Below are 18,088 nucleotides of genomic sequence, written 5' to 3'. Positions count from 1 at the left end.
ATATTATCCTATCACAGATAGTGTTGTACCTCATGACTGATCTGGATATGTTCTTTTTGACAATGAATGCAACACCATTCCTCTTCAATTTGTCATTGTGGTTGTCAGGTTCAAAATGGCCAATACCAGCCCATTTCAGCTCACTAATGCCTAAGATATCAATGTTTATGCATTCCATTTCATTTTTTACAACTTCCAATTTTCCCTGATTCATACTTTGTACGTTCCATGTTCCAATTTTCAATGGATGTTTACAGCTGTTTCTCTTCATTTTGAGTTGTGCCCCATCAGCAAATGAAGGTCCCTCGGACTTTTCTCCCATGGGCTTTACTCCCTTGGCGTCATCACAGTCAGCTCTACTTTGAGGAGGCAGCTCTTCCCCAGTCATATCTTGAGTACCTTCCAACCTGAGGGGCTCATTTTCCGGCACTATATCTGACAGTGTTTCTCTGCTATTCATAAGGTTTTTCAGTGAATAAATATTCGGAAGTTGTTCGTCACTCTTTCTTCCTAGTCTGTCTTCGTCTGGAATCTCATCTGAAACCTGTCCACCATGGGTGACCATGCTGTTATTTAAAATACCAGTGACATAGCTTTCAGGATCACAGCAAGTCACAAGCCACCACAGTATGACAAACTGACAGACGAGTGGTAGAAATCCTCCTTATAACCAGGATATTGAGACTTCATGTCTTGTTATTTTAACATGTTGTCAGGATGGACCAGTCCCTGGAGAAGGACATGATTTGTGGTAAAGTGGAGGGTCAGCAAAAAATATGATGCATTACCACAGTGGTAGCAATAATTGGCTCAAACATAAAAACTGTATGGAGGATGACGATCTGGACGATGTTTCATTCTGTTGTGCATAAGGTTGTTGTGAGTCAGAAATGACACAACACTTACAACAACATTGATGGACATTAAGATTGTTTTTTATTTTGTTGTTTGGCAAAGCTATTTTCAGTAATACTACTATGAGCATTCTTCCACCTTTTATTTGGTGAATATATGTACTCATTTCTGTTAGATAGATACCTAGGAGTGGAATTACTGGGTCATAGCATAAGCATATGTTCTGCTTTAGTAATTTTTTTCTTACTGTTTCCAAAGTGGTTATACCAATTTTCAGTCCCACCAACAATGTTAGAGAGTTTTAGTTCTAACATTACCATCAGCAGTTCATTTAGTTATAACCTTGAAATGGTATCTCATTGTAAATTTAATTTGCATCCCCCGGAGTCCTGGTATGGTGCTGTAGAATAAGCGTTCGACTGCAAGGTCAGTTTGTACTGAAAGGTTGGCAGTTTAGACTCACCAGCCACTCCTTGGAAACCCTAAACAAGGTTGTTATGGGTTGGAACCAACTCTGTGGCACTGAACAACAACAACGACTAATGACCAATGAGCCCTGGTGGCACCATGGTTAAACTCTCAGTTATTAACCAGAATGTCAGCAGGTAGATCCCACCAGAAGCTCCACAGGAGAAAAGACCTGGTGATTTGCTATGCTAAAGATTGTAGCCGGGTACCCTATGGGATAGTTCTACTCTGTCATATAGAGTTTCTATCAATTGGATTCGTCTCTATAACACACAACAGCAACCAATAATTATGGCCAGTGAAGTGAAATACCTTTTTAAGTCTTTTGCTTGTTTCTTTGTTTTGTTTTTTTCACTTTCAAGTTCTTTAATATAATGTATTTCACCTGAAGATAATACCCACATCTCTAGACTAGCTGTTGTTGGGTAGTGCCATTGGGTTGGTTCTGACTTACAGCAACCCAGGATAGGGTTTCTGAGAAGCGGCTGGTAGATTTAAACCATTAACATTGCAGTTCGAACCAGCCTTGCAGTCCAGTGCTTATCCTGTATTACCACACCAGGACTCCATATTTAGACTAGTTCTTTACTAAATTTTAGTGTCTGTGTATACCCGTCTCACAGGAACTGTACAGATGAGAGTTTTTAGAGTAGAAATAATTGAGAGAGAGAGACGATGTAAGTGGGGAGTGAAAGTGAAGTAATTTAGTTGACAGAGTGAGAGTAAAGATTTTCTGGGACAGTTATATAAAACCAGAGAAAGTTGAAGCAAATTCCCTGTGTTTGGAATTTTCTCACATCCTATATGATTGCTCAAACTGAGATTCAGATATGGAGAACTGGCGGAGCCAACTCATAGTATTTTACTATGTTTTGATAGTCTCCACATGAAGTTATCACAAAGCCTGTGTAATGCCCTTTATTAAAAAATACTTAGATTTAAACATTATAATCCTTGAGCTTGAGAGAGGGAACACTATATACTAAAAGAGTAATTAATAGTGAGAATTTCAGCCTAAGTCATCTGAGAAAGGTGTACTTTGGCAAGTTAATGATGGGGAGATCATTTAAGACAAATTGGACTTTAAGGGGCCCACAATTTATTCCACAGAACTAGTTGTATACTCTGTTAGCATGTAAGTGTGTTTACAAGTGTAAGTCAAAAATATTGTTCCTGGGGTTCTTAGCTTTATCCCAGATAATGTATGGATTTATCCCAAATAAACCTTGTTGAAACTTGTCTCTTTGATCAGTGGATGACTGCAGACAATTTCTCTCGGTATTATACTTGTCTTATTCATAGAGTGCCTTCCAAAAAAAAAAAAATTTGAATCAAAACAGTGACTTTCAGGGAGATCTGCTGAGCCAGTGACTTTCAAGGCAGAGAGGTCAGCTCACAAGGTTTTGTCTGCTGGTTTTGGTGATTCCAAAGGAGTAATCTTGAAAGTCTTATTAAAGGACACAGGCAATCGTGAGATCTTATCATGAAGAAATTTTAAGAAAACTGAACACTGCATTGGTGAGAAAAAGACTAGGAAAATTGCTCCGAGAAAAATGTTTCCCATCATGACAGTGCACCTGCTCATTTCTTCAAGGGTAGCAAGGGCTGTCTTATGAGAATTTCATTGGGAAACCTTACTGCATCTACATTACAATCTTGATCTTGCCCCTTCAGACTCCTTTTTTTTATTCTCAAACTCCAAAGAGTATTTCAAAGGAATATGATTTGAGTCCCTCAAGAAAGCCAAAATTGCCCATTTTGAAACTTTCATGTAGTGTAAATTGAAGAGCATGGAATTCTTCAGGAAAGGGTTTGAGAGATGGCAATGCCACCTTCCAAAGTGTATAGACCTCAATGAAGGATATGTTAGTAACTTCACCTTTTGATATTTTTGTTAATAAAGGTTTCTATTATTTTGTAGCAATACTTTTTGATGTACTCTCATACAACAGATATCATCAGACTGTTGTCATGAATTGATAACAAACTATCCACTATTACTAAATCAAATTCTATTACTACCTAAACATTAGGTTTCTGTAAGTAAAAATTAGATTTGTGCATTCGTCATAGCATATTAATCAGTGGACAGCAGCTATTCTTACCAATGATTCTTCATATGGTATTCAAATGTATTAATTAGCCTGTGTGGTTATATAACTATTATAATTAATTAGGTTGGAGTTAAAATGTCTTATTATTTCATACTAGTAATTAAAATGTAATTATATTAACATTATTCAACAAAACAAAATGTTTCTTTGTAATCATCCAGTTCCTACCAAAAACTTAATTCGGAAGACATGATATTTTTTGAGAACTGTTTTTCTCACATGAAATCAGTATTATAAAGACAAAATAAGAACCAGATTTACTTCATACATTAGAATTATTTGAATTCTTATAATGGACTCCCCACACACACCTCACCCCCACATTGGGAACACAGAAGTTAATTAGTTTCTTCATACCTGGTAGTAAAATTAAGATCCCTGGTTGTGCAAATGGTTTGCACACATCTACTAACCTGAAGGTTGGTGGTTCAAACCCACACAGTGACATTACAGAAGAAAGGCTTGGCGACCTGCTTCAATAAAGATGACCTGTAGACTCCTGGTGTGGCTCTATAGGATCAGCACAGGACTGCAGACCACAAAGTTAACAGTTCACACCACCAGCTGCTCCTCAGAAACCCTATGAAGGGTTGCTGTGAGTCAGAACCAACTCTGTAATATAAGAGGTCACTATGAGTCAGAATTGACTCAAAACAATGAAATTTGGTGACTATATACGTGTAATGAAAATGATAAAGGCACACTTTTACTGTTCACTTAAACCAATCTTGTCTCTCAGTCCCTCTAGGTAAAGCCTGCTCTTTTGAGATAAGCTATGTCAAGCAGTCTAGTTTAACTTCAGAAATGATGTCGTTTCTTTTTATCAGATACATTTTTTATCTTTGCATTTCAAAGTATTTTAACCTATTTAAACTACAACTGAAGTTCTTAAACCTTTTGAAAATATATTATTTTGAAATTTCCTCACTTTATAATCTTGGTGTGGTACTGTGTGATAAAGCAGTGGACCAGACCGCAAGGTAGGTTTGAACTACAGGGCCAGCGGTTCAAACTCAGCAGCCACTCCTTGGAAACCGTACACAGGGTCGCTGTAGCCTGAACCAACTGGACAGCACTTAACAACAGCAAGAACAATCATCACGTAATTTAGAAGAAACATCCGGATGATATGTCATTTTTGTATTATATATAATTTTAACTAATTGTCCTTTATGTATCTCCTTGTCACTTTGCGTCTTCTCACAATCTTATTCCTTTTACAGTTTGTTAATGTTAGATGAAAACATAATATTCTCTTATTTGAGGATTTTGTTTGCATTTCAGCTCAACAAGAAGATGATGAGTTTGTATGTCAGATAATTTATGTCTTCTATCAGATGGTATTCCACCAAGCCACAAGAGACGTCATCATCAAGGAAACACGTATCCTTTTAGTGTTTACGATAGATAATGACATTTCACGTATTCAGGAAAGAATCATCTTTTGTTTTGTTCCTCTTGCATGTGTTCAAAAAATGTAACCAGCATCAAACTTTGAAATAAATTTAGAATTCAAGCTATTTTCCATGGAAATTGTTAACCCTAAATCAACATAGTGGTAGAATAGAATGCCAACAATTTATTAAGTTGTTAGGCTGTGATTCCTGAAAAACTTAGCAAACATATTAGTAGTTTTTTCTCCACTAACATATAAAGAGGTACCTAAGACTATCCTTGGAGTCCTGGTATGACATTGCAAGATAATGCTCCTGACCACGAGTTCTGTTTAAACTGCAAGGTTGGTAGTTCAAACTCACCAGCCACTCCTCGGAAACCCTATACAGGATTGCTATGAATTGGAACAGATTCTACTACAGCACTTGACAAGATTACCTTCACTCCTCTTTTTTTCTTACCTTCTTACTCTTTATGGAAACGCTTATCTATTAGCATGACTTCAGTACCATCTATATGCTAAGTATTTGATATCTTCAAAATCTCTTTCTTGAACTCCAGTCGTTTATTGTTAACTTCCACCTACCTTAAGTAGCATAGCATGGTATAGCCTAAAAAGCATTATAATAAAATAACCCTTAGAAAAATTACCTTTTGCTACTTAATAGCAGGGCCTTGGATAAGTTGATTAAAACTCCTGAGCACATGGTTTTGCATCTGTAAAATGATGATAATATTAAAATAAAAGACTGAACCTATTGTTGTTGTTGGGTACCATCGAGTTGCTTCCAACTCATAGTGACCCTATGGGTAAGTATTAACTGGTTTAAAGAACCTATTAGAATAAGATTAATGTAAGCATGACCCTTTAGGGTAAGTATAAATGGGTTTAAAGAACCTGCTAGCACATATGAATACTCATTAAATGGTAGTTTATCATTGCATCCAAAACGGAACTCCATAGCATCACCTAACTCCCCTACAAGTCCTTGGCTAGTACAAAGGTCTCAGTGCTCTGCTACTAGCAAATAATTTGGTGATTCAAACCCACCCAGAAGACAGGCTTGGTGACCAGCTTTCAAAAGGCCACAGCCTTGAAAACCCTATAGAGCAGTTCTACTCATGTCACCAGGAGTTAGAATAGATGCTGTGGCAACTGACAATTCACCTGCAAAAAACAAAACAAAGAAAAAAACAGTACCACATCCTGTATCATAGTGGATAATAAAAATACCAGTCAGACAGTCTTATAAGCTGAGAATTTTTGTGTCTGTTCTCTCTTTTACTGTCAATAATTAGTAATTAATTAATTGTACAAAAATTTATCAAGGACTGACCATCTAACAGATATTGTTTAAGTGCTAGGATGTATAAGAAACACAGTACCCATCCTCAGGAACTTTATAGTTTAATCATGAGAGATTGATATGAAAGATAAAATTATACTCCAGTGTGATTGATATCATAAATATCTGTGCACCGGGCACGTATCAGATATATAAATTAATAAGCCTGGGGATAACATGGCAAGTATAGAGTCCTGGTGTGGCACTGTGGGATAAAACACAAACCAGCAGTTCAAACTCATCAGCCTCTCCTTGAAAACCCTATGCAGGGTTGCCGTGAGTTGGAACCAACGCAATGGCATTTAACAAAAAGTATGGAAATAGTATCTAAGATTAATATTTATTTATTTATTTGCTTCTTAATTGTGGTGTTTTATTTGTTTATGTGAAAAAGGGCTAAGGGGGATTACCTTTGACCTCTGCTGTGTAAAATCCTTTATAACTCATATTAAAAGTCTAAATTCTTTCACTTAGCATGCATAGTTCTTCATACCCTGACCTTCACTTTTAAACTTTTCAAAGTGATAAGTTCTCCTTTCACCTCACAAAATTCAGTTTTCTCTTAACACGTTAAATTTTCCATAGTTATTTGTCATAACTCTGCCTTGTCAATCTCAAATGCTTATCTCCGCCTTTTTTTATCTGACTAGTCCCCATTCATTAGCCCAAATCACTTTAGTTATGCCATTTTCTCAGGTAAGCCTTGTGAATCCTTGCTCCCCTAGAGCTCAATGCTGTTTTAAAACTCTTTTATTGTTAAGTGCCATTGAATCAGTTCCAACTCATAGCAACTCTGTAGTATAGGGTTTCCAGGAAGCAGCTAGTGGTTTTGAACCTCCAGCCTTTCAATTAGCAATCCAGTGCTTATCCTGCAGCACCACACCAGGACTCCTTTTTTACCTCTAGTAAGTACTTAAAATCTCTCTTTTTATATGCCTGTCTCTTCCAAAAGGTTTTGAGTGTATCAAGGACAAGGATTAACTTTGTATTAGTCATCTTTCTCTGTACTCAAAACATCACACAGTACCTGGAATATGGTTCCTATGTGTACTTGTTTTATAAATATATTGAGGTATCTAAATAGTTAATACCTACCCTTTTCAAAAATAATATCTTATGAGACTTTTAGGAGATTACGTTCCTTTTTTCATAATGTTGCTGCCATTGCTCAAAACAGTTTGAAACTCCTTTGGTGGTACATTCAAGGCCAGTAATATGTATAATCTTCAAGTGACATCTTTGGAGGAAACAATCTTGCTTTGGGGGATCAAATTTAATTCTGAATCAATGTAATGTCCATAAGAGTCAATTCTAATGAATCACATGTTTAATTAGAAAGATGTTCATTTTGAAATGTTGTTGTTGTTGTTAAGTGCCATCAACTTGATTCTGATCCACAGCCACCCTGTACAGTGTTTCTGAGGAGCAACTGGTGAGCTTGAACCACTGATCTTGTGGTTGAAACCGACTTTGCAGTCCAGCACATTAACCTGCAGTGCCAAATATAGGCTGTCAAAATACAACTATTCTTTCCTTAATAGTATTTTATAGAGATCTGATTTTATTAGAATGTTGTAAGAAGTACTTTTTAAAATGTGATTTATAAGCTGACTATTCCAGGAAGAAAAATTTCAAGTACAATTTTTTTAATGTTAACATCATTGGAATAAATTAACTTTTCTCCATGGAACGTATTTCTTGACTACCAATTGTTTCTTAATGAAAAATGAGTTTTGTATCAAGTGAGTTTCAGAAACATTGAGTTAAGTTAATTGTATTTTTGCATACAAGATCTTCTTGTAACCTTTAATGTGCTTTCCTATGTTAAAAGTTTTTAAAGAATATTTTATATGTAGACTATTTAAAACATATCACTACAAAAATCACTCTAAGAAACACATGGGAAACACTAAAATTATCGTTTTCCTAGGTAAACTTTCCTAGATAACACTTATTTTCTTACAGGATTTTTTGTAAGAACTAAAAAAAAAAGAATGAAATGTTTAAATTATTTACCAAGTACCAGTATGTCTTTTAGAAATATACGTGTAGTACTTTAATTTGCAATGACAAAGTAATTGGTCTTTGTCATTGCAAATTTCTATCCTGCAATCTCCAGTATTGCTTCTATGGTCAATGCCATGTTTTCCAACTACTGATCCTTCCTCTTTGTTTCCAACTTTTGCATTACAATCACCAGTAGTTATCAATATATCTTAATTGCATAGTTGAACAATTTCAGAATGAAGAAGTTGGTGGTGATTGTTGCTAAGTGCCGTCAAGTTGGTTTTGACTCATGTGCCATCGAGTTGGTTCTGACTCATAGCAACCCTGCATTGAGTTTCCAAGAAGCAGCTGGTGGGTTTGAACTTCTGACCTTGAGGTTTGCAGTCCAGTGCTGATCCTACAGCACCACACCAGGAGTTTGAAGACGTTGGTAGAATTCTTCAATTCCATCCTCACTGACTTTAGTGGTTGGTGTGCAAATTTGAATAATAGTTAGATTAACTGGTCTTCTGTGTAGGCATATGGCTATATCCTATCTTAGACCACATTATATTTCGAGGTAGATCTTGAAACATTCTTTTTGATGATGAATGTGCTACTGAAGGAAGTAGTCTGAGGTGCACTGAAGGCACTGGCAAAGAGCAAGGTTCTGGGAATTAATGGAATACAAATAGAAATTTTCCATCAAACTAATGCAGTACTAGAGATACTCATCTATGTCAAGAAATTAGAAAGACAGCTACCTGGCTGAAGAGATCCATATTTGTGCCCATTCCAAAGAGAGATGATTCAACTGAATGCGGAAATCATTGGACACTATCATTAATATCACATGCAAGTAAAATTTTGCTAAAGGTAATTAAAAACGCCTGCAGCAGTACATTGACAGGGAACTTCCAGAGATTCAACCCAGACTCAGACAAGGATGTAGAATTAGGATATCATTGCTTATGTCAGATGGATCTTGCCTGAAAGCAGAGACTATCAGTGCTTTATTGACCATGCAAAAGCTTTCAACTGTGTGGATCATGACAAGCTATGGACAGCATTGTGGAGAATGAATATTCTGGAACACTGAATTATGCTTATGAGGAACCTGCACGTAGACCAACAGGCAGTGATTAGAACAGAATAAGGGATCAATGAATACTATAAAATCAGCAAAGTTGTGCCCTAACATTGTACTCTTTTCACCTTACTCTTTTAATCATAAGCTGAGCAAATAATCCAAGAAACTGGGTTAGGTGAAAAAGAACATGGGATCAGGATTTGAGGAAGACCCATTAACAATCTATGATATGCTTATGATACAACCTTGCTTGCTGAAATTGAAGAGTATTTAAAATACTTAGTGATCATGATCAAAGACCATAAGTTTAAATAATGTAAAGAACACAAAAATCCAGACTACTAGATCAATAAATAACATTATGATAAATGGGAAAAGATTGAAATTATCAAAGGTTTCATTTGCTTGGATCCACTATCAACACTTAATGGAAGAAACAGTCAAGAAATTAAATGATATGTTGCATTAGGCAAATCTGCTGCAGAAGACCTTTAAAATGTTCAGGAGCAAATTTGAGGACGAAGGTATGCCTGACTCAAGCCATGGTATTTCCAGTAGCCTCATATGCATGTGAAAGGTGGATGATGAATAAGGGAGACCATAGAATAATGGATGCATTTTAGTTATGGTGTAGGAGATGAATATTAAAAGTACCATGGACTGCCAGAAGAACAAACAAATCTGTATTGGAAAAAGTACAGCCAGAATGCTCCTTAGAAGCTAGGATGGCAAGACTTCATCTCTCATACCTCAGACGTATTATCTGGAGGGACCAGTCCCTGGAAAAGGAAATCTTACTTGGTAAAGTGGATTGACACAGTGGCAGCAGCAGTGGGCTCGATCTTAACAACAATTGTGAGGATGGCGCAGGAGGGAGCGGTGTTTCGTTCTGTTGTGCATTAAGTCACTATGAGTCATAACCAACTCAGCAGTATCTGACAACAATTCCTCTTAGTTGGTTTTCATTGATATTTAAGTGCGTTTTTGTTCTTATTTAGTGACTATAGTATCTTTCTGAAAATAGTTTTCCCTCTTTAATAAAATTTAGCAAAATGTAAAATTCTAGGCTGATGGCTATTTTCCTCATCAGGTTTGGGACATTTTCCACTGTCTTCTGCCCTACATTGCTGTCACTGAGAAGTCTGTAGTCATTCCTATCGTTGTCTTTTCTCATAAAGTGATGACATTTTCATTTTCTTTCCTTTGTAAGTTAGCTGCTCTTTTTGCCAAGATGATCACAGGATTTTTTCTTTTTCTTTAGTAAAGTAGTTTTATTAGAAATTTTCTTGGTTTTCTTGGGTTGATTTTTTTTCAGATTTGTAAATGTACTCTTTTGGTGTGTAGTTTTAAGGTTTGTGTATGTGTTTTTTATTTCAGGAAATTTTTGTGAATTTTAGCTTTTAATATTTTTTTTTATTGCTTCTTTGGGATTTCTATTTTGTTGGATCACCTTTGCCTGCCTTTAAAATCTGTAATTTCATATCTCTTTTCATTAATTTTTAAATTAAAATTGCTTACCCTTTTGCCTTCAATTTCTCTTAAGGTTTTATTTATTGTGCTTATTTGCTGTAGTGCTACCTTCACTTTCATTTTTATGTATCTGAAATTGTTTTTACTTTTATTTTTTATTCTTCCTTGGATTTTATTTTTCTAGGTTTTTCTAATTCCCGTTTAATTTGTTCATATATATCCTAACATTTTCTTATAATTTTTTTCTCTCTTAAAAATGTTAGGTTTAAGGTCTTATCTTTTATTTGACAATGACATTTTTCCATGCTCTCGCTGATAATAATTTTATGTGGTATTTAACTGTGGTTCTGTTGTTGGTATTCATTTTTATGTGAAATTAGGAGGACAAGATGGATCAAAAAATTTTTATAGCTACACAGTTCTAGAGCTCCCTCATCAGTTAATTTCATAATTTTCATGTTTTCAGAAGTGTGGTCTCTTATACCTTCTGAGATCTCCTAGTTGCTTTCCTTACTCACTTTTATCAAGGTTTTCTTTTTCTTATGCCTTATTATCCATTTTGTTTAACAAATGAAAAATTACATGTTTCTTGTTATTCTGTATTAATAGGTTTATTTTTAAACTTGATGTTAGAAATTTCAATTTAGTACTTGAATTTAGAGAAATGGATGCTTTTCTAATATGACTGAATAATTTCCTTCTCAAAAGTAGTTTGTTTCTTTAACGATCTTTATTCAGAGGCCCCAGCATATCTCATAGATCTGATGCATGATAAAAACAATGAAATCCGGAAAGTCTGTGATAATACATTAGATATTATAGCGGTAAGTAATTATTCTTTTACATATAAATAATAGGTTTTATATAAGGAGGGAAGAGATATTGATTTTAAACCTGTTTTGAGCTATTCATTGTAAATACATGTGTGTATTTTGATAAAGTTTAGGACATACGATATGCTAAATTAAATTTTAAAACATTAAAACCTATGACTTTCACTTTTTAGTTATAGGTTCCTTTTTTAAAGAGGTTTTTATATGTATTCAAAGTTCTAGGTCTGTTACCTGCATGTTATTTTAGAATCATTTGCTTTTCACAAAAAGTGTTTTGTAGAAACAGAATTAGATGATAATTTCTTCCAAGACAACTTTACAGTTGAACATTAATTTTGTTAAAATAAATCACGTTTGGATTAACTATTTTTTCTAGTTATTTGGTCATTTTTCTTATATAAATAGACTTGTTTTATAACTTGTTTTGGCATGATGGAACATATACAAATCTTAATGTTATTTATAACATTAGAGGTTTTAAAGGATTATGGCTGAGGGGATGATCTGAGGCTGAGGCTGAAAACTCCTCTCCCAAAACTATACTGTCTAGTTTCAGCCTTGTGCCAGGGATGTACCAGATACCAGTCTGTTTTGAGTATCTTTTTCACTATGCCATAAATTGGAACAATCTGCATTCCTCTTTCTTTTCACTGGCTTTATACTTTTTAGTTTAGCTTACCCTGTAAAAAAGTTTCCTGAGTATAGCTTATTCAACAATTTTTAAAGTTTATCTTAAGCTTTTAAACTAAGTATAACATTTTAAAGAATTAATTATCATCATTGGAAATCCTCTGAGATATTTCTGTTAGTGACTTCATTATGAAACCAGATGATGATCATCAGGACCTGCTCTAGTTTTCTAATCAGTTTCTCATATTGTATGTCTAATATTTGTCTTATTTCATATTATTTACTTTCGGAATTGACTGAGTATCTTATTACTGGTTTAGAACTTACAGAGTATAATTACATTTTTAATACTTTCCTTTCCAAGATAGGTCTACATGTAGACCACTGGTCATAGGATTTGTGAACATGAGCTATTTATTACTCCCAGAGAATAATTTCATAGCTCATGTATTATTTCTAATATATCATTAATATCATTATTGCTTATAAGCATGTAATATGTAAGAAAACCCTTACTTTATGTTATTGTGTCATCATAGGCACTAAGAAAATGAAAGAGCTATCATTCTGTTTTAATTTGCTTTCAGAATACTTTTAAATTACATTCTTTTGAGAAAAGATAGATAGAAGATATGTTTAATTTGACATATTAGGTATGAAACCAGGCAGTATAGTTTTGTTTGGTTTAGATTGTACTCTAAATTAGTGACAGTTCCAAGCATCAACTCAACCTTGTAATAAAAGTGTTTCATATGAATTATAACAATATTTTTATTCCCAATTATTTCTAAAATCTGGGCTCAAGTCTATCATCATAAACTGGAGCCACCCAAACCTTGTATCTGCTTTTCTTTTCCATATACTGCCTTACTTCTCTCCTCTCTAAAGCTGTATTTTATTTTCTTCATTTCCTCTCACTTCTCCCCATCCTCCTATCAACCTAAGCCAATTCTGGATTCTTCCTCCATTGTTGCACTGAAATGGCTCTCACTAAAATCAACTTACCCTTCGTTTAAAAAAATCTAATGAAAATTTTCAGTCTTCATTTTGCTTTCCTAAACTTACCATTCATGAAGGAATTTAAGAATCCTGGCTAGAGATAAAATGCAAAATCACAAAGAAATCTGTATTAAATTATTATGATCATAAAGAGCTTTGTTGATATGAAGACTTCAAAGGAGAAGAATCAGCAAAGTAAAACTGATGGATGAGATGGCTCCCTAAAATACTGTCTGATCACTTGAGTTTATTTATAAAGGTATAGATGAGTAATCTGAGGAATTGAATTCATCTAGTCTCCTTATCATAAGGTTCTCTAGTGATGCTGTGGAGTCCTGGTGTGGCACTGTGGACTAATACATCAGACTGCAAAGCAGTTTGAACTACAAGGTCGATAGTCCAAGCTCACCAACTGCTCCTTGGAAACCCTATTCAGGGTCGCTATGGGTTGGAATCGACTCAACAGCACTTAGCAACAACAAAAGTGGTGCTATGAGATAAGTATTAGCAGTTCAAATCCACCAGCAATTCCAGGAGAGAAAAAATAAGGCTGTCTGCGCCTGTGAAAATTTACATTTTCAAACATCCGACATAGAGTGACTATGAGTTGGAATTGACTTGAGAGCATTTAGTTTATTTATGTATTTAACTCTATATGGGAGCCTTGGTGACTCAGTTGTTAAAGTGCTCAGCTGCCAACCAAAAGATCAGTGGTTCAAGTCCACCAGCTGCTCTTTGAGAGAAAGATATGGCAATCTTCTTCCATAAAGACTTACAGTCTTAGAACCCTGTTGAGCAGTTCTACTGTATCCTGTGGTGTCAGTATGAGTCAGAATCAACTCCATGGCAGTGTGTTTGGCTTTTGCGGGGCTTGATCACCCTATGACTTTCTATGCTGGATTTAGAGAGTTAAGTATCTGGCAATAATGCCAAATACTAAGAATTGTTCCATTTCACACTTAGGAAAAGTTTAGGCTGAAAAGAGTATTTAGAAAAGCTAGACTTATTGGACTAATACAGTTTAAAGATACAGGCATGTGTTTGATTCATGTGATTTGGGAGTCATGTTTTGATACTGAACTGGATCAGGTTTATAGCTAAGTTTAAGGAGGACTCTTACTATATGAAGAGAAGTAGTCTAATCCAACTACTAGAGGGCACAGGGCTATGGGAACATGCCACATTCTACAGTAAGGATGTTTCTTTATCTTTCTGCTATTTATTGTGTAGTTAGGTGCCAATGAGTCTGTCCCTACTCATAAAGATTCTATTCACAACAGAAAAAAACACTGCTGGATCCTGAGCCATCCTCACAATTGTGGCCTTTCAGCACATTGCTGCTCCCACTGTCAAATCATCACTTAGAGGCCTACCTTTTTTCCACTGGCCCTCCACTTTACCAAGTATGATGTCCTCATCCAAGGAGTGGTCGCTCTTTATAACATGTTCACAGTATGACAGATGAAGTTTGCCATCCAGGCTTCTAAGGAGCATTATGTCTGCACATTATCCAACACAGATTTTTATGTTCTTCTGGCAGTCCATGGTACTTTTAATATTCTTCTCCCGTACCATAATTTAAATGCATCAATTCGTCTATGGTCTTCCTTATTCATTATCCAAGTTTCACAATCATATGAGATGATTGAAAATACCATGACTTGGGTCAGGCACACCTTAGTCCTCACATTGATCACTTTGCTCTTTAACACTCTAAAGAAGTCTTTTGCATCAGATTTGCCCAATGTAATACATAATTTGATTTAACTACTGGTTCCATGTGGAACCAAGCAAAAAGAAATCTTTGGAAACTTCAGTCTTTCCTCCTTTTGTCATGATACTTATTGCTCCAGTGGTAAGGATATTTGTATTTAGATTGAGGTACAATCCATACTGAAAGCTGTAGTCTTTTATCTTAGTCAGTAAATATTTTAAGTCCTTTTTGCTTCCAGAAAGCGAGGTTGTATCATTAGCATATCACAGGTTGGTTATTAATGAGTCTATCCAATCCTGATGCCACATTCTTCTACATATAATCCACCTTCTTGAAGAATTTGCTCAGCATACAGATTGAATAAGTATGGTTAATGGATACAACCCTTACACACACCTTTCCTGATTTTAAACCATTTGATATCCTCTTGTTCTGTTCAAATGACTGATCTGGGTCTATGTACAGATTCTTCATGAGCACAATTAAGTATTCTGGAGTATCCATTCTTTTCAATATTATCCATAGCTTATCATGATCCACACAGTCAAAAAGCCTTTGTATACTTAATAAAGCACAAGTAAACATCTTTCTAGTAATTTCTGCTTTTAATCAAGATCCATCTAATGTCAACAATCATATCCCTAGTTCCAACTTCTCTTCTGAATCCAGCCTGAGTTTCTGGCAGTTACCTGTGAATGTACTATTGCAACCATTTTTGAAGTATCTTAAGCAAAATTGTACTTACATGTGATATTAATAATACTGTTCTATGATTTCTGCGTTCCATTAGGTTCACCTCTCATGAATATGGATCTCTTCTAATTGGTTGGCCAGGTAGCTAGTTGTCTTCTAGATTTCTTGGCATAGATAAATGAGCGCCTCCAGAGCTGCATCAATTTATTGAAACATTTCAATTTGTATTCTGTCAATTCCTGGAGGCCTGATTTTCACCAGTGCCTTCAGTGCGTCTTAGACTTCTTCCTTCAATACCATCAGTTCTTGATCATATGCTACTTCTTTGAAAAGGAATTACTTTTGATACAGTGATTGTGTATTTCTTCCATCTTTTTTTTTTTTTTTTATGCTTTCTGCCTAATGCATTATTTTGCCAATAGAGTCCTTCGATATTGCAATTCGAGACTTGAATTCTTCTTCAGGTCTTTCAGTTTGAGAAATAATACTCAACTTGGTCATCTCAAGTTTCCCTTTGAAATTTTTTGTTCAGCTCGTTGACATACTGGTTTCTTCCATTCACTTTAGCATGTCTACACTGGAGAGTAAGTTTCAGAGTCTATTCTGGCACCCAATTTGGTCTTTTCTATCTTTCCTGTCTTTTTAATGACTTTTTGCTTTCTTCCTGTATGATGTTCTTGATATCATCACACAGTAATTCTGGTCTCTGTCAATTAATATCTAATACATCAGATCTGTTCTTGAGATGGCATCTAAATTCAGGAGGGATATGTTCCTGGACATATTTTGTCTCTCATGAACTCGTTGTTAATTTTCTTCAGCCTCAGCCTGAACTTGGATATGAGCAATTGATGGTCTGTTCCACAATCTGCTCCTGTCCTTGTTTAGGCTGATAATATGGAGCTTTTCCACCGTCTCTTCCCACAGACATAATCAGTTTGATTCTTGTGCATTTCATCTGTTGAGGTAAATGTGCTTCATTGCTTTTTATGTTTACAAATGGTTTTTTTATTTAAGAAGTAACTCGTGGTCTCCAGTATCATTTATATCACCAAGGTCATATTTTCCAACTACTGATCCTTCTTCTTTGTTTCCAGCCTTTGTATTCCAATTGCCAGTAATTATCAATTCATCTTAATTGTATGTTTGGTCAATTTCGGTTGGTAGAATTCTTCAGTTTTATCATCACTGATTTTAGTGGTTGGTGCATAAATTTGAATAATAGTGGTATTAATTGGTCTTCCTTATAGGTGTGTGGATATTATCCTATCACTGACATCATACTTCGAGATATATCTTGAGATTTTCTTTTTGACAATGAATTCAACTCCATTCCTCTTGGATTTGTCATTCCTAGCATAGTGAGCAACATGATTGTCTGATTCAAAATGATCAATACTAGTCCATTTCAGGTCACTAATGCTTATCATATCAATCTTTACCCGTACTATTTCATTTATTACATTTTGAATTATCTAAGCTTCATACTTCATACATTACATGTTCTGATTATTAATCAATAATCAGCAGCTGTTTTACCTCATTTTGAGTTGTGCCCCATCAGCAAATTAAGGTCCCCAAAACTTTGCTCCAATCATATTCTGAGTGCCTTCCAATCTGAGAGTTTCATCTTCCAGTACTATATCTGCCAATATTCTGCTGCTATTCGTAATGTTTTCGTCACAGCATTATCTCTGACAGTGTTCCACTACTGTTCATAAGGTTTTCAGTGGCTAAAATGGGGAAGTATTCTGCATCTCCTTCCTAGCCTGTCTTAGTCTGGAAGCTCTGCTGAAACCTGTCCACCAGGGGTGACCCTGCTGGTATTTAAAATACCAGTGGCATAGCTTCCAGCATCACAGCAACATGCAAACTACCACAGTATGACAAAGTGACAGACAAGTGTGATTTCTGCTACTATGCTCTTTAAATGTTCAAGATCTTGGTTCAATCTTAACTTGATTGTAGGGAACTGTGCCACTGAGAGTAGCTTCATATCAAAGCATTTCTTCTTCTTTCCATTGTATGAGAGATCCTAGTCTTAAACTCAATTTTTTGTTTTCCATGATATAGCAACTTAATTTAATAGCAAAAGTATTGCATCTGGATTACAATTGAACTCAGTTTACAAGGACACTTCTGAGGATTAGCGAGTTGTGATAGAATTAGAGAAAATATATAGAGAACACATCTACCACATATTGGCACTCAGTGCAAATTTTTTCAAAACTCAGACCTAGCTAACCAAAATTCAGACCTAGCTAACCAAAACTCAGACCTAGCTAACCAAAATTCAGACCTAGCTAACTTAAATATCTGGATCAACTTTTCTCTTCCTTGGTACCATTATCTAGATGTTCATTTTATTTTAAGTAGCATGGGAAAATAATCTGCTCACAGTTTGGAATTTATTTAGAGCATTATTTTAACAGTCATACTATTATTTTCGATGGCACTTAACAACAACAACTGTTATTTAGGTCTCTATTTGAGAT

At 35.3% G+C, this 18,088-nt stretch overlaps 1 protein-coding gene across 2 annotated transcripts in view; it reads left to right on the top strand.

The window, feature by feature from the left end:
- KIFAP3 (kinesin-associated protein 3) overlaps nucleotides 1–18,088 on the top strand; it is a 239,440-nt gene that overhangs the window by 158,393 nt on the left and 62,959 nt on the right. For both annotated transcript variants that reach the window (XM_006872636.1, XM_006872635.1), the window contains 2 exons: nucleotides 4,722–4,820; nucleotides 11,463–11,548. In XM_006872636.1, the coding sequence (XP_006872698.1) occupies nucleotides 4,722–4,820; nucleotides 11,463–11,548 (185 nt within the window). The remainder of the gene's footprint in view (nucleotides 1–4,721; nucleotides 4,821–11,462; nucleotides 11,549–18,088) is intronic.

This window comes from Chrysochloris asiatica, unplaced genomic scaffold (genome assembly GCF_000296735.1).
Source record: "Chrysochloris asiatica unplaced genomic scaffold, ChrAsi1.0 scaffold00207, whole genome shotgun sequence".
NCBI lineage: Eukaryota > Metazoa > Chordata > Mammalia > Afrosoricida > Chrysochloridae > Chrysochloris > Chrysochloris asiatica.
The sequence above is the reverse complement of the archived record's forward strand: the minus strand, read 5'-3'. Positions and strand labels throughout refer to the sequence as shown.